Source organism: Chelonia mydas, chromosome 11 (genome assembly GCF_015237465.2).
Source record: "Chelonia mydas isolate rCheMyd1 chromosome 11, rCheMyd1.pri.v2, whole genome shotgun sequence".
NCBI classification, from domain to species: domain Eukaryota; kingdom Metazoa; phylum Chordata; order Testudines; family Cheloniidae; genus Chelonia; species Chelonia mydas.
The window spans coordinates 22,911,742-22,934,789 of NC_051251.2; the positions used below are offsets into that span (position 1 = coordinate 22,911,742).

The 23,048-nt window shown below is 40.0% G+C and overlaps 1 protein-coding gene across 3 annotated transcripts in view; it reads left to right on the forward strand.

Annotated features, from left to right (window-relative positions):
• ARHGAP15 (Rho GTPase activating protein 15) overlaps positions 1-23,048 on the forward strand; it is a 441,049-nt gene that overhangs the window by 229,188 nt on the left and 188,813 nt on the right. For all 3 annotated transcript variants that reach the window (XM_007057477.4, XM_037912146.2, XM_037912147.2), the window contains exon 8: positions 1,214-1,340. In XM_007057477.4, coding sequence (XP_007057539.1) covers positions 1,214-1,340 — 127 coding nt within the window. The remainder of the gene's footprint in view (positions 1-1,213; positions 1,341-23,048) is intronic.

Here is a 23,048-nt window from a genome sequence, read left to right on the forward strand (position 1 = left end):
CAAGGGAAGTTTGATATGAGGATGTATGTCTTCATACATTGTATTTTATTGGTCAAATGTACTGTCACTTGATATACTATTGGAGTGTTTTGGGTGGAGTTTCTGTGGAAGCTCTTTCTTGCTTATGTTGTTCAGTTAAGCTCCCATAAATTCAGTTGCTGGGATTTTTTTTAACATGCCTCTAAGGGTGAAATCCTGGCTTTAAGGGGCTGAGTCTCTTTGGTGGGCAGTACAAAGAAATACATAAAGGTAGCTGCTCAGCTGATGTAAATTATCATCATCAGTGGAAATATGACAGTTTATACCAGATGAGTGTCTGCCCCATGTTGTCCATGCAGGACAGTGGCATGTGCATGTTATCAAGTCAGCGTGGACTGAGGATTATACAAAGATGCAGCAACTGCTATCACTGTCTTCTCAGTGTATGTGCAATGTGCCCGAGGTACCACATGACCAGGATTCATCACCAAATTTGGTCTGCTGGTTAGATCATTAGCTTCCCTGGTTTGGGCCGGGTACCAACGGCGAGGGCAACGTGAACACTGATCCATGCCCCCCACTATAACTATGAAAAGGTGCAACGTGCATTTCTCTTTAAAAATTCATCTGAGCTTGTGGGCACCAGAGTGATTACATCTCCATTTTGCCTGGTCATATCCCTTTTGGGGTGTTGAGTATTATCAGCTACAATAGCACCGCCCCTCTTGTTGTAAGAGACCAGTCCCGTTCTGGTTGCTTTCTATATGGGTGAAGTAGGACAAGAGGGGATCATTGAGTCCTCTCCTTCTCTCCACCTCCAAAATGCATTCAAACTGAATCCAATCCCACATTAGTGGTACTTGAAACTCAACAGTTACTGTAATTTCCAAGATAGGAAGCCAGACTATTTTAAACAAACTTCCTCTTTGCAATAATTCAGAAACACCCTTTGGAAACACATGCAGTGGGGAAATCATTTCAGTCACCAACATAAAAAATTAGGCCTTTTGTTTTCCAATTTAGCATCTGAAATTTATCTGAGAAATTAAAACCAACTGTAAGGGTTATAAAACAGCAGTCTTATGGTGAACAGGTTTTGTATTACACTTTCCTTAACTTAAATATTCATTATATCATCTGGTATAAGTGTCTATCCGTTTCTGATTCTATGAATGTTCTGTAATTTTGTACTTAATTGTTCCATATAATATTTTAAAAAAATCATTATTTCCAGCCAAAAGAACAGAGTTGTACACCAAGAAATCTGGAGTTCAAACTTCAAAGATCCTCTAGCAGTGAATTACTGAACAGCTTAAGTACAGAGTCCAAAGAACCAAAGTCTGAACACAGAAGATCTCTAAGTAAGTTTTTTAAACTAAATAACGGTTTGTATAAGATAATTTGTTTTATGTATAAAATGTAATGAAACTAGGAACTTAATATTAGGGCCTATTTTTGCCCTTGTTGGGTAAATAACTTACGTCTAAGCAAAGGACAGTTTTTATCTGCAGGTATCTGAGTTGGGGGGACATTGTCTTCTAACCTAAATAAATTTCACATGAAGCAAAGACATATATCCAAGGTGTTTATTTTAAAAGTAAGAGACATGGATCCTATCCTAACATTCTATTACAATGACTTTATTTCTATTTCAGGAAAATAACTAATTTTGATAGAGGAATTTTATCTGATAGAAGTTTGTGCACTTCAGTTGTGTACCGGAAAAGGCAGATCCTTTGCTTCAGACAACTAGAAACATTACTATAATTTTATGAAAAAAACTAAATTCCAAAAGTCTGAAGTTTTACTTTATTTGCCTGGATGATTATAAGGAAAAATTCTCTGAAATCAGTGTTGATTTATTCTGCTCCAGATAATCTTTCTTTCTGAAATTGTATTGAGATGTTGATGATTTTGTGAGGACTAAAGGCACAGAGCTTTTTCATGGGTTCCTGATGCCATACACACCCTCAAAACTAGAATTGTTTCCCTTTTTCTATATGAGATACATGTACTGATTCTAGGATAAACTCAGTTTCCCATGTGCCTTGAAATTCACACAAGTGGTGGAGCTCTGTGCAGGCACAGGAATTTGCCTGTGCATAACTCTCTGCAGGATCGGGGTATTAAATGTTAAGGTGATACAAGCCTTAGAAATACCACAGCTAGATGGATGGGTGATTTATTCTCCTTGATAAATGGGTGTAAATATAGGTAACAACAGTGAGAATTACATATGTATATACAAAAGTAAATTCAGTTAACTCCCTCATTTTGAAACCTATAGCCATATTTGGTTTCTGTAGCTTGTCCAGTTGAATAGATTTGTTTTTCTCTTTTTAATAGAGTGTAAAGCAGCTTTGATTGTAGCATGTAAGAATGTTCTTATATATCTTTTATTATATTATTACATTGTATTCTTTGCTACACATTTTAAAAAAGGCTCAACAAGCCGTGAAACAGTCTAAGGGCCTGATTCTGTTTCAACTAGAGTTAATGGCAAAGTGCCTTACAACTGTCTCACCATTTGCTGACCTTTTTTGTTTTCATGGTATCATAATTCTTATATTTCACTCAACAATGATTTAAGAGACAGAACAGAAGAAACTGATCACCACCAATGACATAAACTTAGTCTACATTTCTTTTTTAGACCTTAGAGAGTTGTGATTGGCCTCTTTCTTGTTAGAGGCTGTTTAAACAGTTTAAAAATTTGAAAGTATCTGGTGTGAAATCTCACCAAACTGAAGCTTATATTAAAATACTGTAGATTGCATTGCTTAAAAATATGTATCTGGATTTTTTTCCCCCATGAGATTAAGTAATTATTTAGAATTAGAAAAATCATAGTATTCACTTACTTATTAGCAGTCCAAGCACAAACTGTATTGTCAGTTTTCTGCCTTTGGCTTTCTGTGCCCTTAATGTTCACACAAGTATCGTCGCCAGAATTATTGGCAGCTAGAGCCAAAATTGCTTTAAAAAGGCATGAGAACTGGTAATGACACATTGTTAGCAGTTAACAGGTGGTCGTTTCATTGTCCAGTTTGACTGCAGAGCACAGAGAAGATATGTGCAGTATCTGCAGTAAGTGCACTTAGGAAGTTATTTCAAAGTTTAAACCGTTGTCATCTTTCTGTTACTTCCATTTTATTGATGACTGTCAGCAAAGTCAATTTTTTTTTAAAAAAAGGATTTTTAAAGCATGTTTATTTCTCAGCCTGACAGAAACCAAGAAATTGAAAGCTTAGGAAGACTCTTTGTGGGGAAGGAAGGCAACTGGTGTGAGCTAAAGTTTTACTGACACGGCCTGGAAAACTTTAATTACTATTCAGAGACAATTCAGATTAATCTGTAATTTTTTCTTTACATTTTAAATATAATGCTGGTAAAAAAGTGTCAAAGGTCTGGCACAAGATATTGAAAGTTTCTGCTTATTGATTGAGCAAGTATCGTGGGGACAACAATTATCTCGGGTTTCATCCGAAACTGTCCCACCAGTGTATGTCTCAGTTCAGATCTGAGGAGACCTCTAGGTGATGAGGAGTGAGAGTTAGGTTTCTATGCTCATTTAATCCTTAGTGCCTCTGTGGAGATTCCCAGAAATGGTGGCAATTAGCACTACTAATGATGATGGTTTTTGAGACTTGGACACCGATTCCAATTTGGAAAATCAGCAAACTCAGTTTACGCAGGCCCCAGAACATTGGTCAGCTCAGTCATACAGATTTTCAGTCACCACTAACCTGGTCTGGATTAAATCCAATGACCTAATATCTACTTTTCTTCTTAAATTGATAGTTTGCAAAGTTTCCCTGTGTTGATATGGTGGCATTGATTAGGGTGACCAAACATCCCGTTTTTAAAAAGACAGTTCCGTATTTAGGTCCTTCTGCTGGTGTCCTGACTTTTTCTTTAAAATGGGCAAATTGTCCCATATTTTCTGTCTCCCCCGCCCCATCATTACTGGTGTATCCTGCTGCTGGCCGGATCCCTGCTTGTCAGCCGCCTGCCCACCAGCAGCGAGGGGAGTGTGCAGTGACTGCCGATGGGGGTGGGTGTGTAAGGCTGGTGGCATGGCGAAGATGCAGCGCGTGGGGCCGGGCACTCCCCCTGCTGGTCTGTCAGCGCAGCCCCCACTGTGTGCCAGCTCTTAGCCAGCAGGGCCCCAGCCCCCGTCCTGTTTCCAGCCAGTGCTAGCTGCGCACTCCAAGCTGCTGTGGCTGGTGAGTGTGGATAGGTGCCAGGCGGTGGACAGTTATGTGTTGCCTCTGCTGTCCACCCATTGGCCCTTTATGAGCTCCCCCTCTCACTATCTTCTCCCTGCTTTGCCTCTTCATCCCCGCAGCTCTTCCATATCCCCCTGGCGGGGCATGTCCCACTCCCAGTGCTGTGCTGAGAGCCAGCCCCTGGTCAGAGCGTTCAGCTCACCAGCAGCTTGCTAGGCCGGCTCCTTCCTTCCCTCACTGCCTCTGGCTGGGCCAGAGCCCTGGGAAAGCCGAAGACTCTGTGGCCCAGGGCACTGGCCAGGAGGAGGTGAGCCCTGCATGAACCAAAGGCACACACAGCGCTGGCACAGGGAAGTCTCTCTGCCCCTCATCTAAGCTCTGGAGTGGCAGGGGGAGGGGAGGAGGTCGGACGAGATGATCATAATGGTCCCTTCTGACCTTAGTATCTATGAATCTATGAAAGCAATTTCCAGCAAGTTCATGCCCTGAATCTTCAGGCTCCACAGCAACCCCCAGGGCAGAGGCTTAGCACCCTCTTCGTCCGCCCCGGGTCCTGTCCCCAGGGAACGCGGGGCTGCTCCATCCCCTAGCACCCTCCTCTGCTGAGCCATCTCTCTGGCTGGGTTCGCTGCAGCCCCTGCAGTCAGATTCCCTGGGCCCTGGTGCACAATGCATCCTTAAGGCTTCACCCCTTCCTGACCGTGCTGTAGCTGGGGACAGCTGGGTTATGTTGATGTCCAGCAGCAGCCTGGAGGTGTTAGCTGCCTTTCGACACTGTGCGGGCAGGAAGGGACAAGCTGCTTCCAGCCACATGGGGGGTGGGTGGGAGGGGAGAGAAGAGATGAGCTTTGTAAAGACATGGCCTAGGTCATTTCCCCTCCACCCGCCCCCCCCCCCCCCGACAGCCCGCAGGTCCCTCCTGGGGGCCCAGCCAGGCATGGAGGGTGGAGAGCCCTGGGCAGGGAGGGTTGGGTTGCTTGGTCAGCCCTCCATGTGAAAGAGGTGTACAGGAATGGTGGGGGGGCGGGGTAGGGGTGTGTGTGTGTGTGTCATCTCTCCCCATATGAACCCTAGTTTTAAGGATAAGAAGGTAAATAAAAAGAATCCAATTACACAGTATTTCTTTTTAACCAGGGCTCAGTCAACTTGATGTTAATTTGAATGTTTGTACTGCATAGTTCTGCTTGATTGCTGTTGAACTCGCTTGAATACAAGTAATTTTACAGGTGTACCATATTCAGCATAGGGAAATATAGTCACCCTAGTATTCATAAACATTATCATTACAATCTAAGACCTCAGTCCTGCCCTTTGATATGCAGGGATCCATTACCTTGTATTTTACAACAGTAGTCACTGCACAGCTTTAATTTATACAGCTACTACTTATGCAGTAGGGTAGCCTCTTGCCCTGTGTCAATGGTAATAGGAGCGCTCAGCCCAGTTGGAACACTTTTTGCATTAAAGCAGAATCCTGCACTCTGGGATCCTATACCTTTGGTGCAAGAAATTTGGCTAGCAACACCAGCACCCTTTAGTCAACGGCCCGGGTACAAACCCCGCCAGATTTTTTTTTAATTAGTGGGAATTTTTCATAATCTGTACATGATCATTCAGACCTTAGCCTTTTTCCTGAGACTGCCAACAGTTGTGCTAATTAGTGCCAGCTATAATGGTGCCTTCTGTGGTGTAGACACCTGTTCACTAGGAAATGGCCTGTGATCAGCAGGTTCATTTTACACTGGCACTGAACAGCCATTTTATGGTAATCATTTAAATTCACCACTAGTATAGTTGGATTTGAACTGTTGATGCTTTAGATACCCCTATAGATAGATCAATAACTCATTTCTATTCTCCTAAATAATCATGCTCTCTAGAAAGTAGACTTTGTTTTGTGTGTTGTCAATTATAAATATTAACTTTTTGTCCACAGCCAATAAAAATCTCACTTTTTGCTCTGTAATAGGCTTAACATTTTTTGTGTTGCATATGGAGGTGGTGATTTTTGCATTTTGGTCCAAATCTCATGCTTTTTTTCCCACTCATTAGTGATCTCTTGTGAATGAGACAGGGCTTGAGTAGCTAGAAGCTTCTCTATTGATTGTAGGCTGGAATCCATTTTTTTCTTCCCTTTTCCAAATGGAAACAAACGGCTTCTCAGTAGGAAGAGTGCCCTTTGGCTACTATATCAATCTGAGGGCTGCTCTTGTCAAAATGCACAGTCACAAGCTTGATAATGCAGTACATTCCAAAAGCACTATATTTCCAACCTGTTCTCCATCATTTCCTTATGGCGTCACATTTACTCAGTTCATCACATTCTTATTAATATTTTACATTTCCTTGAAAGTGATGGAATTCTATTTTTATTACAAAAGCAACAAGAATAAATACTAATTGTTGTCAGTTATTTCCTTATGCAGTGGGAACAGTAATCTGTTCCTCAGTTTTAGGTTGCCAAGGCAAAATAATTAAATATTTTAGAAATTAAAAAGCAACCCTGTGATATTAGAAAAACCCAATTTGATCTCCTTGTTTGCTGTATACTGTATAAGAGCTTGAACTGACTGTATTATTTTTTATTGTTTCTACTTGTAATTTCCCCTTATCTTTAAAAATGTCCTTTTTCTGGTAAGCATCCTGTACCTTCTTAAAATCTAGGAGTTACTCATGCAATCACTCTGAATATTTTACATTTTTCTCTATATTTGGCTGTTATATTTGGAAGCCAATCCCACTTATAAAGGCATACAAGTTCCAAATGAGATGTAAAAAATGAAAGTCCAGAAGATTGCTGGTGCATTATTATTAGTATTGTTATTTATTATTACTGTAATGCAAATGTGTAGGGACATTAATCATCTCCTCCTGTGCAGGCAATAGTGGATGGATTTGCAGCAATGGGGTACTCAAATTGCAGTGGGGCAATAGACAGTAGTCATATCCATATTTTGGTACCAGCCCACCTTGCCATTGGCAATATTGAAATGCCAATAGTGATTCTGTGGGAGGTAGCCTACTCCTTGCTCCCCTGGCTCATGAAGTTGTACATGGCCATTTTGGCAGTTCCAGGAAAAGATTCATCTATCAGCTCAGAAAGTGCAGAAGGATTGCTGAATGTGCTTTTGACAGATTGAAGGGATGATGGTGGTTTTTATTCACTAAATCGGATCTCAGTAAGAAACATTTTGGTGTTTATAGCTGCCTGTTGTGTCCTGCATAGTATGTGTGAGACAAAAGCAGAAAAGCAGTTGCCAGAGTGGAGGGCAGATGGGGAGTAACAATCTGCTGATTTTGAGCGGCCAGACACAAAGACTATTATAAGAGCCCAGTGTGGAGCTATGTGGTTGAGGGACGCTTTGAAAGAACATTTTAACAGTCTTCCATCCAATAGTGTTCTGTTCTGGAATGTTCTCTGGGCCAGCAGCTTTGGGTGCTGCTAGGAATTATTGCTGTTAATTTATAAATAAGTCTGGGTGTTTTCTTGAACCTATGTGCTTGGTGGACTTTTACAAGTATTGTTTGCTTTGACTACCACTATGCAGTCTGGAATATTTATCATGAACTAAAAAATTTGATTCTCCAAAACTAGAAATTTATTGAACAGAAAAAAAAACCTGCAGAAATTCAATGTGCAAAAAACCTCACAGGCAATGTTATACAAATTTTTAACATAAACTTAATGGGTGGCAATTTAAAAGTAGAAGGATGTAAATATTTCTATCTATTTGAATGTAGTCCATTGTGGGTACATCTATACCCACCATCATTCGCACAGGTCAGTATATGTGAAGCTGTGGTTCTCCTTGCTAGAGTGGTAAGGGTAATGATGCACTCTGTGAGGGCATATAGTATGTTGTGGGGTTTGGGACCAGCAAACATGGAGTTCTCCAAGGGCTGAAAAGGATGGAGAGTCTGGGATTTTTGCCCCAATCAGGCAATAGGTCAATCAGGGTCTGCAGTATTTTGGTTTGCTGCCTAAGAAGACGCATTATGACCTGGTTCATTTCCTGCTCATTGTCCTGCTTGGAGTCCTGGGCCTTTTTCCTGTCCTCTCTGTCTTTCTCCATGATGTCAGTCATATTGGCTTGCAGGATCTTGTTGAACATATCCTCCCTAGTCCACTTCTTTTTCCTCCTCCTCTGGTTCAGGAGTTCTGTATCCATGGAAGAGGCACTCTTCAAAGGACGCCATGCCAAAAACTGCTGATAAAGACAGACAGATGTATCATTGGTTTACAGACACAAGGAAGAGAGAAACATAAATTTCAAAACTCCCTTCTCTTATTCTCTTAAATATTTTTAATAAGAAATACTTATTGACACTTCAGCTTGGGTGCACCTCAGCCAAGCATCACTCTCCATCCCAGCCATGGTAAATATCACCCATCAGGGATGGAGGGGAAGGACTTTGTTGTTGATTGGAGCGATACAATTTTAATCCCTATTCCATCAGTATGAGTACAGGACAATGACACTGAATATTGACACTATTTTCCACAGGTAGTGGTGATATTAGCTGATATCTTGCTCCTGAGGGTCACAAAGGCACAGTGAGCACAACTACTACTTGTGTCCCGCCTGGGCCTATGTAGTGCTAGCCCATTTACTGCAATGGTGCCAGCCAAATTCATCACAGAGTGGTGTGGAAAAGTGTCCTACCACAGAAGAAGAAATAAAGCAGCCATCCCTGGAAACCTTCAGGAGAGAATTGCAAAGTATCTCCATGAAAGTTTTGTCACAATATGTCAGTAGGATAAAAGGGGTATCCCTATGAATATAAACAAACTGCTCCATGTGGTCTACCCCCTCCACCCCCACCCTGCTGCCACCTAACCCAATGACTCTATTTCTGTTTGTTGTACCTCTAACTCTTCTTGTATGAATAAAACAATAAAAGGTTGATACTTTGTTTTGTTAGCTTGGCGATGGGCCTTGCACCATCTTTGCATTTAAGGATTATAAGGAAAAATCTATGCAAACACTTAACCAAAGTCCCTTCCACTTCATCATCTCATCTGTGGTCTGCTGGTGGGAATGGCTAGACTGTGGTGGTGTCTCAAATAGGGCTTGGCTCATGACATGGCTGGAGTCCCCTGCCAAATTTTCCCTCTTGTCCTTGTCCTCATCCTCATCTTCCTCTTTACTATTCATAGGAGGGGTCTTTTTCCTCAGGCTTCACCAAGGTATCCACAGTGGTCTGCAGAGTGCTTTTGGAGTCTACAGCAATATGGCACGCGGTGCTTGTAAAAGCACCAGGTATGCAGCATAGCACCACATCTATTGTTGGCTTCCCCAGGCTTGCGCTATCCCTGGTTATGTTCTTTTGCTTTTACACATCACTGCTGTTGATCTCTGCCGTACCCCTTTGCCTGGAGCCCCCATGCAATCTGCTCATACATGTCCACATTTCTGTGGTTAGTCCGCAGCTGTGTTTGCAAAACTTATTCTCCACACAGGCCCAGGAGATCCAATATCTCCTGTTTACTCCAAGCAGAAGCATGTCTAGTGCATGGGTGTGGGCGGTTGGGCAGTTGCAGAGAACAAGGGGAGAGTTGCTAGGTGTGTTTGAAAGATGGGCAACGAGGAAAAGGCATTTCAAAAACACGTTTGGCAGGGAAGATTAAAGGGGTGTAAGGTTTCTGGTATCAATGAAGCCAGAGCAGTTAAGTTTAAAGTCACACATCACTGATTACTGACCTCTGACCAGATTTGATTGTGGTCTGAGGATCTGTACTTTGGTGATGAGGCTGCTGCAAATTGGCTTGGCAAGTTCCACATCTGATAAGAAAAAGTGGAATTTAAAATAGTGACAAGCGCAGTCACTGTTTCAGGGAATGGGACATTGTGGGACAACTGTTGGAGGACTCTCGGAGTCGACACAAGTCATGCAGTGTCTACGTTCACCCTGCGTCAACCTCAGTAGGTCAACCAGGGTTCTTCTCCATTTTGGGGAGGTGGTTTTACCGTGTTGCTGTCTAAAAGCAATAGATGTTTCTTGAATTTGAATGTTCTGCTGCTTTTTAATATGTCATTGTATTATTATTATTATTGCATCAGGTCATTTCTTGCACAATGATTTGTATTTACTTTTCTAAATCCTTCCAGAATGTATTATTTGGGTTTAATAGCATATTTTTAAATTGGGCATAACCAACTTCCATGTAAAAGTTTGGCAGAGAATTGCTGCATGTTCACTTAATTCATTTTTATTGAACCAAGTCCAGATTTTAAGTCAGGAAGAAGTTAGATATTAATCATATTTGAACAGGATCATTAAATTTTCCTTTACCTACTAGAACATCAGGGTCATTATAGAACCATGAAAAGTTAGCTCACTGATTAATCTTTACAATTACATAGAAGTGATCATTTTCATAGTACTTAAGAGTAGCTATTACCCATTATTTGAAGAGTATGTGGGTATATTACAATATAATATAATATATTATTATAGATGTGACCTGTGACTCATTGGTCTATTCGCTGACACACAACTCACTGTGAAGTTATTTGTTTGAGCTTGGATAATCTTTAATTGTTTCATGCTTCTCATACTCATTTGTGGGGCATACCAGTGAATAGCAAGATAGTGAGGTATTAATTACCTCATTATTAGGTAATTATCATTATTGCATACTTAATTTTTATGGAGAATTATAGCATAAAGGAAGGCATATTATACTGCCCACTACTTAAATGACAGTGATAGCTAATGTAAGTTAAAGAAAATCAATCAGAAATCTTCACTATAGATTATTATCTGGGTTTTTTTTTCTTCCTTCTCCTGCAACCACTTCTCATATTTGACTTTGAAACCCAACGGTTTAGGCTGGGTTCTTGTTTCAGTGGACTAATCCCCTTTCATAAATCATGTTCAAGTGCTGAAATAATTTGCACATCATTTAAAGTGTATTTGCTTTGAAACATTCACCTCAAGCCCTTTTGTATATCCTTTCTCTCTAAAGATTTGTAGTATTTGTTTTGTTCTCTGAGGTATAAAGGACCTGGGTAAACTTTATTCCTGTTGTTTCAAGATTAGTGAAATAAAATACATATTTATTCAACTGGGACTGAAAGAAGCTTTAGTAAAGACGATCATGCATATGACCCTTGGGAATGTTATTATACAAAATGTCTTAAAATCTCTTTAGATTTGTTCAAAACAGTATCGAAAGACTTAAGTTAAAAAAACCAGCTACACATGCATTTTTTACAAACATTTCTTCTTCGTTGCAAAGAAGGTAGCCGCCATATATTTTTGTTAACAAAATAAATTCCTATTGATAGAGGAACAAAATTCATACAAGGGCAAGAAGCTATCAGGCATTGAACAAACAGTCTAACTTTGCATCCACTGAACTAAAATATACACTGTAATGACAGTTTTTATAGGATGCTACGTTTTGGAAAAAACGTGTAGAGCTAATTTAGCACAACCATATAATGTCTCCAGGAGAACCATGAGGAAATCATGAACAACATTTCCGAAATTTAAGTATTAGTGGAGGCAACTATATTCCAAGACTTTCTGTATTCTCAATCAAATATTAACTTGTTTGGAGCTGGATAAAAATATTTGCCTCTACTATACTGCTTTCAAACCCCATTATCAAACATTGGTTGCTCCAACTTGGTGCAGTCTTTGCAAGCCTCACAAAGTGAACTCTGATGCATTTTTAAGGTGGATCTTGATTTCTTTTTGCATACTATGGTGGATCATAATATTTTGTGGTACCTTCCAGAAACACAGCATCCCTCTCAGCCATGCATCATTATTTGCATCATTTTCTATATCCATTCCCCACTATGAAAGAACATATTTTCATTCTTTTACTGGCAGATGCTAAAATGAGCCATGAATTTTCACTACTACTAGAAATATCTTCCACTACTGAAACTTTGTCTTCCCCACCCATTCAGCCACAACTAAGAAAACTGAGAACTGGAATGACTTATTGAACTTTGTTTTGTGAAAAGGCACCAGTAAAGGTAGTCTGTCACCACTTCTGTTTGCAGTAATTCTGAAATCCCTTGTAATGATTATTAAAATGACTATCCCAATGGCAATGCCAGCAAAACTGATTCTCAGATGGCATTGTATTCAGAGGTTTCTCTGCTATTTATAACTAATCCAAATACAATCCTCCTGGTATTTTGGAAGGAATGTAATAGAAATAAGAAGGTTTTTAGGTTATAAAAGTCTAAATTAAACTAAATTAGAGAGACTGTAAATCAGGCTCTCAGATGCAGATAGGGATTACTTACTGGTTAGGTTCACCTTTTTTCCTGATAGATAAATCATTTAAATGTTTATACCTTCCAGGTTGGAGGATGCATTTCATTTAAATTATGACCCTTTAAACATTTAAAGAAGGACTTTATGGATGGAAGCACATTACTGTCTCTTGGATTGGGTGTATTAACACTTTAAAAATGAATGTGCTTCCCAGGACCTCCTATTTGTTCCACCAGCTGCCTGCTGACATGCCAGATAAACAGTTTAAGGACAAGCATGTTAAAGAAGCATGTACAGTTGTAGCACCTAAAAACTTACACTAGTCTGAAATACTGTACCCAGGGATGTCCCCTATCTTTAAATTGGGAATTCCATTAGAACCAGTGCACTCTTTCAAACTGTAAGGGGGTGCCAACTGTATATAATTGTGATTTATATGAACCTCAGGAAAAAGCCTCCCTGACAGGAAGATCAAAGGATGGAGGAAGTCAGGTGCTTAATTAAGGTCAGACTATGACGGGCCCTTATGTGGATATGCCGAGGGAGAGCATCAAGAGCTTTGCCCTCTGCATGGCTTTCACAAGGGCCTCTCAGAATCACATTCGCTGCATCCGTGAAGACAGCCAGACCTGATCCCTCCATGTGCAGCTGCAGGACCAGTGGAGAGTTGGAGCTATTGCTCCACACTCCACGGCACAAGTCCACAGACGAGAGGGTTCCTATGGTGCAGCTTGTACAATCTGCCTGTGCACAGATGGGATTGTGTCTCCCTGAGCTCCGCAAGAACAAAGCATCTCTGCTTCCTCCTGCTTGGGCAGGTGCTAAATTCCACAGTTTGGCCTTTACTGTTTTCCAGGTTCCCAGGAAATGTGAAAGGAAAAGGTACAGTGAGGTGGCTTTGAATAATGTTTCCTAAAAGATCATTGTAAATTGTGAACAATTTTTATTCCATTATAAACACAAGGGGTGATATCCTGGCTTTATTGACATCAATGGAAGTTTGGCCATCGTCTTCACTGGGGCCAGGATTTCCCCCAAGTTGCATTCAACTCTATTATTGTTATTGAAAAGTTGAGCAGGGACAAAAATAAAACATAGTGGCCTTTTATGCATTCTGGGTCCTTTGCATCATTCCAGTGATGCAGTGCAGCCCTAAATCTATCCTGACTGGCCAGCTGAGCTGGGTTTATAGCTCTTTGCATTACTGAAATTGAAGCTCACTGGTAAATCTGGCCCATGGCTCACTGGAAGTCCAGCTACTCCAAAAGTGAGTGCAAACTCTGCCATTATTCCAATCTATCACATTAAAATAAGTTTCCGTCTTCTATTAAAGTTAGTGGATGCAACAATTCGATGTTATGATTTTAATTACATGCCATTTAAATTATGTGAAGATGCAAGATTCTTAGGAGCTGTGCAACATGGTGTCAAATAACATTTACCATAAATAAATATCAAAACAGTTTATAATTCTCATATGTGCTGATGGACTATGCACTGACACAATCACTGGTAGGGAAAAAGCCTTAGGAATAATCATGGGTAACTTAATGAAGATGTCTTGTCTACCCCACAGAAGCAGTTTAAAAAGCAAATAGATATGAATCTCTACTAAGTAAGCCTGTTTACATAAAATAATTGCCTTCTACTGAAAGAAGCTTAAGCTACAATAACAGGAGTCAGACCCAGTGATGCCTTAGGAACGCGGGGAGAAGATAACCAAAGACTGTGGCATTTGAAGTCAGTTGGAAAGGGGTGAGAGTGAGGAGCTGACTATCCATTCCCATGTAAATTGACTTTGGGATAACAAATTGGTATTATTAGCCAATGTTAACCAAATCTGCACCTGCATTTTTCCCTTTAATGAAAAATCTGTGCAGTCTGTTCCTGACTGGGAGATGAGTTTCTGTATTTTTTCTCTGAGTTGGGTGATTTCACACTAAAGATGAAAATGATGACACTGTATGATAGCTTAAAAATTCATACACTTCTTCATAGGATGCTCGATAAGTCTATTCATGAAAGTCAATGGGGACTTTTCCATTTACTTCTATATTAACCAAAATTAAAGCCAGGTGCAAATTGGATAGAGAAATGTACTGAAAAAAATACATGGTCTTGAGAGGTCCTTCATTTTGATTGGTAAATGCTGTGGTGCTCTCCAGGCACAACATCAAAGAGTGGGAATTCTAATTTCCAGTTGAACCTTTGCTATGAATATAGTAGTATGGCAAAAGTGACACCATTGACAAGTTTAAACCCTACAAACCAACTGAGAATCAGACAGAGAAATACTAAGTCACCTTTTAGAAACTTTCACCTGAGCAATTTGAGATTTTGGGGAGGTGGTAATTAGATTTCTGAATTCAGACACTGGAGAAATGAAGCTGAGAATCAATAAAATGGTCAGATTTGAGGGGAGAGGAGGGTAATGAGTGGACAAGCTTAAGGAGCAAAGAGTTGAGAGGCAAGGGAGGAGAAATCAGACGGGGGAGGCAGAAGCACAGTTGGCTTGCTGTATTATTTGTATTATTTGCCTCCCTCTGGAGAATGGTATCAGATATTCCCACTGGAAGAATTAGGATGCCAGACTAGATGTATCAATGGTCTCATCTGGTATGACATTTTTTTCTGAGTCATTTAGGAATGGTAAAATGTAGAGTAGGAAAGCGAGCTATTATTGAAGTGTTTTCTGTCATTAATGGGAAGGACAGGATACCCGAATGAAAAATGTTCTTCAACACTAACCTTTTCTCCCTTCTGGTTATTCGTACCGAAAACTCAGTTAGAAATAAAGAAGTGTACTTTTCTGAAACAATTCTTCAATGTTGAATGAATCAGGGATACATAGTTTGTCCCTACCCAAGTTTTAGGTTATTCATAGAAATAAAGCTTTCATATTCTGAGAATAAATAGTCACAATATCTTTGAAACTCTCAGATAATAGTACCATGAATTTGGACAGTAAGACTTCAGAAGATTAAGGCCTCTGATTTCTGCTTTACTTATTCATTGTAAGCTTGGAAGATTTCAGATATCAAGCACATATTGAGTTTTATTGCTTGATAGCCTAATTGCATTTGTATTATCTTTCTCCTTAATAATATTTTCTTTCTCTGTGTTGGATTTCATCCAAGTCTTATACTTCCATGAAGTAGTTTTCTGGAAAATGTTTTGCTTAAACTTTGATGCTTAACTACTTAACACATGAATGTTGTCATAAGGTGCTGTTTCCTGATAATAGAATTTCCATTCTACAGTACTTTTGCTTACATATATTAGAGCTCTTGAAATAAGGCTTTTTGTGCACAAGATAAGCTTTGGATAAGCATCTCAAGTTTTGGGTGCTTATCTGAACCATATCCAAACTCTAAAGCTTGTCCTTCATTAGTTGTTTTGCTTCTCACTTTAAAGGCTAAATTATGCCATTCGGTATGTTTTTATATAGATTAAATCCTGCTTCAGTTTATCAACTGGGGTGTTGATTTTAAAGCTAAAACCATTCTCCTTTAGGCCAGGTCTACAGTTGGGATTTGCCCCAGTTTTAGCCATGGTAGGACAGGCATCACTGTAACTGCAGCAGTATAAACCCCAAGTGTAGTCAGAGTAAGCCTCTTTAAACTACACGTTGCACCAATTTAGCTTGCCCCTGTTTCAAGGAAGGATAAAATACACAGTGTCAATTGTGATTTATAGTGGTTTACCCATTTGCACTAGCAATTTGCACCAGTTCAGCTATACTGGCAGCTGGACGCTGATGGCTGAAAGCCCCAGTGTAGACAAGGTCTTACATTCAGAAATGGCTCCTTCATCCAGTAGAGATATGTACAGGGTACAGGAAGCCCTCCACAGCACACTCACAGGGGCGCCAGGGCGTGGTCGGAAAATCCGGGGCAGCAAGGGCTACTGGCAGTGTTAGTGCTCCCAAAGGGAGTATTCGGAGAAAGGTGACAGTTGAATCATGCCTTCCTCCCCTACGTCTGTGTATCAAGATGGCTTTGTCATGCAAATTCTGTTTACTTCCTTTGAGCAGTTAGAGCAAGTAGTGCCCTCCCTGTGCTCCTCTCCTGTGGCTAGAAGCTTTGGGCTACATTCTCTGAGCCCTAGTGACACAAAGGGACCAGTATCTGGCTGCAGCTGCCCATCTGAGAACTGGCATAAAGCCAGCAAAGCTGACTTCTACACCAGCTGCCATTCTCACCTCAGCATAAGGAGCATCTCATGGGAGAGAGGAGATGTGTTGGCATAAGGCAGGGATAGGTCACAGTGCAGCTTCTGTGCCATTTCTCAGCTGGCTTGTAGTCCATTATGGCTTGCTCCAACCCTCAATGAAGTCAGTGGAAACACTCCCTTGGGAAGGCGTGCGATGGAAGCAGGCCCTTTGGGATCATGCAAGTTGGCCTAAGAATCAAGGAGCCATAACCAGCTTCCTCATGCAGTTCCTCCTCTCTTTTTCTCCTTCTCCCTGCCACCCACAAACAACATACAAACACCACACAAGAAACAATCCAACTCACAGTCTGTTTTACACCTTTCCCCCCTACCCAGTGTAGAACAGACTCGTAGAAGAACCAAAACTGAGCCCATAAACTTTCCCTTCCTTTGTTTTTAGTTTGTGTGCTTATTTCACATAGCTCCTAAAACACCTTCATTACAGACCTTTTTCCTTTGTGCAAATTCTTCAACACTAAGCCATGGTCTACACCTCAGAGGTAGGTCAATGTAAGGCAGCTTACATACTCCTTTTCTTTTTGCTAACTCTGTAAGCGTCTCCCCCAAAATGTTGCGACCCTCCAATGTAACTTGTTTGCTATGCCAACTTAATAACTCCACTTTCATGAGAGGTATAGCTCCTAGGTCGACATAGTTAGGTCAATGCAGTGTCAGTGTAGACTCTGCATGGCTTACATCAACTGTTGCTGCCCCACACTGACAGTTAGGTTGGTGCAAGCGCTCCTGATGAGGACGTGCACTGCCGACACAAGGAGTGTCGTGTGGATCTGCAAACATGATTTAATTACTGTGGTGGCTGTAAGTCGATGTAACTTAGGTTGACATAATTTTGTAATGTAGAATTACCTAAGGAACTGTCTTGTAAAAAAAGGCTGTAAGTGTTTGAATGTTTCTAAATTCAATTGTATTTTAATCAATAAATGTATATAACTTGGATCAGAAAAGTAAAGTGAAGCTCGTGGTAAAGATCAGTCTGTCTAGGACCTCTGCAATCTGTGAAAATAAATGTAGGAAACTATTACAAGAGCTTTTGTTTAAGGAAAGAAGTAAAATTACTTCTTTAGCATATGAAATTATTCTCTTTAAAAAAAACCTTTGTTCAATTACACTTAGTAATGATTTACTTGTGGTAGAGATAACTTAATAAAATAGAAAAGACACAAATTTAATAATAAAAAATGTTTGTATAGAAAATGGAGCTCAGCTCTTTGATTGGCTATTCCTTGATTACCTTCAAGACAATGGGTGTGGGTCTTCTTCACAAGAAATTCCATTTGCCTTTTTATTCAAACCCTGCTGCTGACTTCTTATTTAAAATACAAACACACATATCTTGGCATTTGCTGTTTCCTGGTATGCTAACATTCCTTAGTATTCAAATAATAAATTTTAATGTGAATAATACCATGTGTCTTTAGCTATTCATTGGAAGGAAACATTATCATCTTGTTGGTTCTTATAACATATGTTATATGTACTATAGGTCAAATCCAGTCCTTTACTGTATGGCTTGCGCTAATAAGCTCATTTTGGGTCTAGAAAAAAATAAGGTTATACACATGGTGGTACAACTGGGTGAATAATGTGAAGAATTGATATTCTATTGATATCCCATCACATTTCTAAATGCATTTAATTCATCCCCTTTGTGTTCACTTTGAGCAATGGAGCACTATTGACAAAAAATCAGTGAAGAATGATTTTCATGTGATATTATTCCTTCAGAATGGCCCCAGTTCAGCAGGGTACTTAATCACATGCCTAGCTTCCAGACCAGAAGAACTCTGTGTAAGCTCAAATGCTTGTCTCTCTCACCAACAGAAGTTGGTTGAGTAAAAGAAATTACCTCACCCACCTTCTCTCTTTAATACCCTGGGACCAACACAGTTGCAACAACACTGCATGTATCTTTAAGTATCTGAGTAATCCCACTGAAGTCATGAATGGGATCTAGATAGATACAAGGAGTACCAAATCCTTCCTGGCCTCTGCAGGTGGTTAGTTTGTGCCCCAAAGCATGAGATCCACTTATCTTTAATGACACATCTTACAATAAATTACAGATAATATCCTAAAATTGAAAATGCATGGAGAGACTGCAGCATCCATGTGTCACAATTCAGGGCTACTGCACCTATATTGCCCTTCCGTGGTCCAACAAGGGCACCCACTTTAGGCTTTCAGCTCCCAGTGTATCACCTCTATTGTGAAGAGGTGCACATCTCTCTCCATGGTGAGCTGGGTTTCTCCAGGCTGCATAGTTCCCTGCCTACACTGTGAGTTTCCCAGTAAACCAGACTGCCTAGAAAGGTCAGTGTTTGTACTTTGCTTTCTCCGCAGAGGCTATGAACAGTTGTAATTGACAATTTATAACCTCTTTCTAAGTGTGCACGTTTATTCTTCACATGAAAGCATTAGAAAAAACATTTTTAAACAAATAAAATAAAATGCATACATGCTGATAAGCTTATCCTAGACCACCCCCACTCCAACAAGGACCCTGATAGGTGATCAGTCCTTCAGTCCCCCACACAGAGTTTTTTCTGTCGTCACAAGTTCATCACTGCCTTAGCTCAGGACAAGAATCTTCATTCTCGACTTTATACAGCATGGGCCTTTGATTTTTGCCCTCAAGTAACATTCGATCAGCAGACAATGGTTATCTCCCCAGTGTATAGCTTTGAAAGGTTGGGTCCAGAGGTGAGAATTTGCATTCCACACCCCCCCAGATATTCCCTAGAAAACCCACTTAACTTTTGTTCATTCCAAAATTCCTCCTTGTCTGGCATATTGTTTAAAATAGTCACGTGAAACTCATAACTTGCCAAAGTTTGTTTGGCTCTTGGGTCCGTCCCCTCCGTCACCCCCTTTCCCTCCCCCCCCAAGAAGTTACATGCGATCCCACAATAACACATAAACTTTGTGTTTAATATAAAGATACTTAAACTTAATTCAATATGTTGTTTTTTTTCAAGGATATTGCAGGAAATTGCCTTATCTGTCAGACCAGGCACATCCCCGTTAAAGTCAGTGGGGCTCTGTGTGATTACAGCAGTCCACTTGTGTATTGCCATTGAATACGGACCCATGTAACTCATCAGACCATTCAACTGAGCAATTTAATTTAAATTATAAATATTCACAATCAATCAATAGAGCAAAAATTTGAAAAGGTATTTATTAAGTGAATTCATACAACGGCTGCATCAATATCTGCTCATACCTATTCTACAACCAGAAAATAAAAACATGCTAAATTCTTTCAATACATTTTTTTGTTGTGAATTATCTTCTCAACGTGTGATAATGTTAGCCAGTTCCTGGTTCACTCTTCTCTGCTCTTTTTTGGGGAAGCATGTCCCTGCTTGTTACTTCTTGAGAATTCTACATACAAAAAAGCCTTATTCAAATCATTTTCACATTCTACGTTTAAGATATTCATAGATTATGAGGGCAGAGGGGACCACTGTGATCATCTAGTCTCACCTCCTGTATAACACAGACCATGGGTTTTCCCTGTATTAATTTTTCTATGAACTAGAGCATATCTTTTAGAAAAACAATCCAATCTTGATTTAAAAATTGCCAGTGATGCCTTGCTATGTTGCTCCAATGGTATTACCCTCACTGTAAAAAATTTGCTACAGGTGAACTTTGAAAAACATATTTTGGTCAAATACTACTTGGCTTTTCCACTGCAGATATTAAGGTGCTTTACAAAGGCATTTATGGATGGGAAAATGGAGGCACAGAGACTGAAATTGACTTGGGTGAGGCCACCCAGCAGGCTAGTGGCAGAACCAATAATATAATCCTGGTCTCCTAAATCCAACTCCAGTGAAATTGTTGAATGTTTGTTTCTGTTTTTCTGGGAATTGTATACCGTATGCTGCTCTGTTGCTTTCACTATAGAGAAGCGCACTGAAGGGAAAAAAATGTACTCCATTGTGTTTCTGAATTTTGTGATAGTTTATTACAAGCGCATTCTTCACCAGAAGAAATATGGTTTGAATGCTCATTGCTGTTATATGCTGAAAAAGATGCTTTTCAGGGTATTACTTTATCTTATTCATCAAGAGTGAAAGACAAAATTTAAGCCAGGTGCTGTGGTGGCTGTGCAGGTGCTCTGCTGCTGGAGGGGCCACATAGGAGCACCTGCACACCCGATACGTGAGACAGAAAAAAGCTATCTCAGAAGGCTGCAATCGGCACAGACCAAGGGAGTTGCCACAGAGCCATGTTTCTGCAGCTCTGGTGACCCCCGTACTCTCTGCCAGTGGCACAAAGAGGAGGCGACCTCTATTTGAGCCCATGAGCCATAATAGATGCTGTAGTCAGACGGCGCAGGAGTCCTGCACCCTGGCACTGGCATGGAGGAACCAAAATCACCTGCCCAACTGTTCCATGCTCCACCTGCATGGAGCCTGAATACTCTGGCTTTGTGTGAATGGAGCGGGTTTCACCCCAGTGACACATTTTTCACGTTACATTAACATAAGCCAGTCACACTATATGAATAAAACAGATTCACTGATTTCTGGCATTGTGATTTGTATACTTAAAATAAATGTAATGTATACACAACATAATGGCATTGTTAAGATGGTGACAGTAACAAAATGCAATCAGTTTTCTGAAATACTGCATTATTTTTCCTCCCTATAAAAGCTACAAACAACGAATGCAAAATCTATGAGTGCAGCTTCAGTTCATAATGTAAACTTACAGCGAAACTAATACGTACCTTCAATTTATTTCCATTTATTTTAGCAGATTTGACAAACACAAAAATTTTAGAAGCATAAGAGTTTGATGCAGAAATATGAATTATATAGTCATTTTATTGCATCTTTACTGCTAATGACATGGATTTCATGAAGTATAAGGACAGTATGGGGCACTTAAGTTATAAGGCTGTCATATTACAGCAAAATTATCTGTGCTGCATAATCACTGTTTTCTTTGTCCTATTATTTATTTCTGAGTTTGTTGCATAAATATTTACTATAACAAATCTACTTGGTTGTTTCAAACACCTGTTTTAAACACAATTTAAACACATTGAATGTAATTTAAGTTCACGCATTTAGGCCTATCATGCCCTTACACAGTAGAAATATCTTCAAGAAATCCCTCTAGCCTCTTCTGGCTATCATCTGCTGCTGCACAGTTTTCAGATCCATGCAACCTGTTCACAAAAAACACAACTCTAAGGTCTCAGGGAAGAGGAGGGGATTAGGGGTCAGAACTCCTGCTTTCTATCTTTTTCTCTGCCACTGGCTTTCTGGGTTCCTGTAAAGCAGACCACTTATCTTCTCCATGTCTTAATTTACCTATTTTCAAACAGGATATAATAATAATAACTACTTATTTCATAGGAATTGTGGGAGGCTGAAATAATCAGATGAAGGGTGCTATACAACCATGAAGGGTGAGATTGTACCTCTTACTGTAGTGAGTACATAAATTAAGGAGACCCTCAAAAGATTTTATATTCCTTGTGGAAGGAACAGGTAAAGTGTTGCCTTGGCCGAAGTGTTATAAATTCCAACACAATGAACTGAAAATCTATGCCCTGATTATACAGTACTGTATCACTGTTAGACTCACATTTCCAGTATCCAAGGAATTATGGGACATTTTCTCTATGCTCACATTTAGTATCTTACATTCAGCACAGTCCTGCAAGGTGCTAAGCATGCTGGCCCTGATTCTGCAAAGCACTTGAGCAAGTGATTAGCTTGAAGCATATGAATATTCCCAGTGAAGCCAATGGATCTACTCACACTCTTAAAGTTAAGCACATGCTTAATTGTTTCTCAGGACTGGGACCAAAGTGCTCAGTACCTTGAAGGACTAAGCTTGTGGCTCTTATTAGTGAAATAATGGCCTGTGTAAGTGTATTGGGAAGAAGTTAGTGAAATATTGACCTGTATAAGTATTGTTCTCATAGCACAAATCAGCTTTACCTTACAGGAAATGTTCAAGATTATTAAAGAAAGCACACTGTTGTATTGTTTTAATTTCAGCAATAAATCTCAATGAAAGAGAAACTAGCAATGCTAAAGTATTTGCATTGTTTAGTGCCTTAACTTCTCCCGCTGGTGCCATTCATTCCTTCTGAACCCTTTCTTTTTGAATGCATTACATACAATAATTTTGGGACTTCTGATAAACAGATAGGCACCGTTATAATGTATTACAGTTAGGAAGAGGCACTTGAAAGAAATTGGTTTTGCTATACACATGATGTGAAACAATCAATAGTGCTTTAGTCTGACAAGCACTGTCAATATCCATTGTCACAGTCCAGAAAGTCGTTAATGGATAGTTCTTCAAAAACCAATGCTTTCAACACAGGTTCAA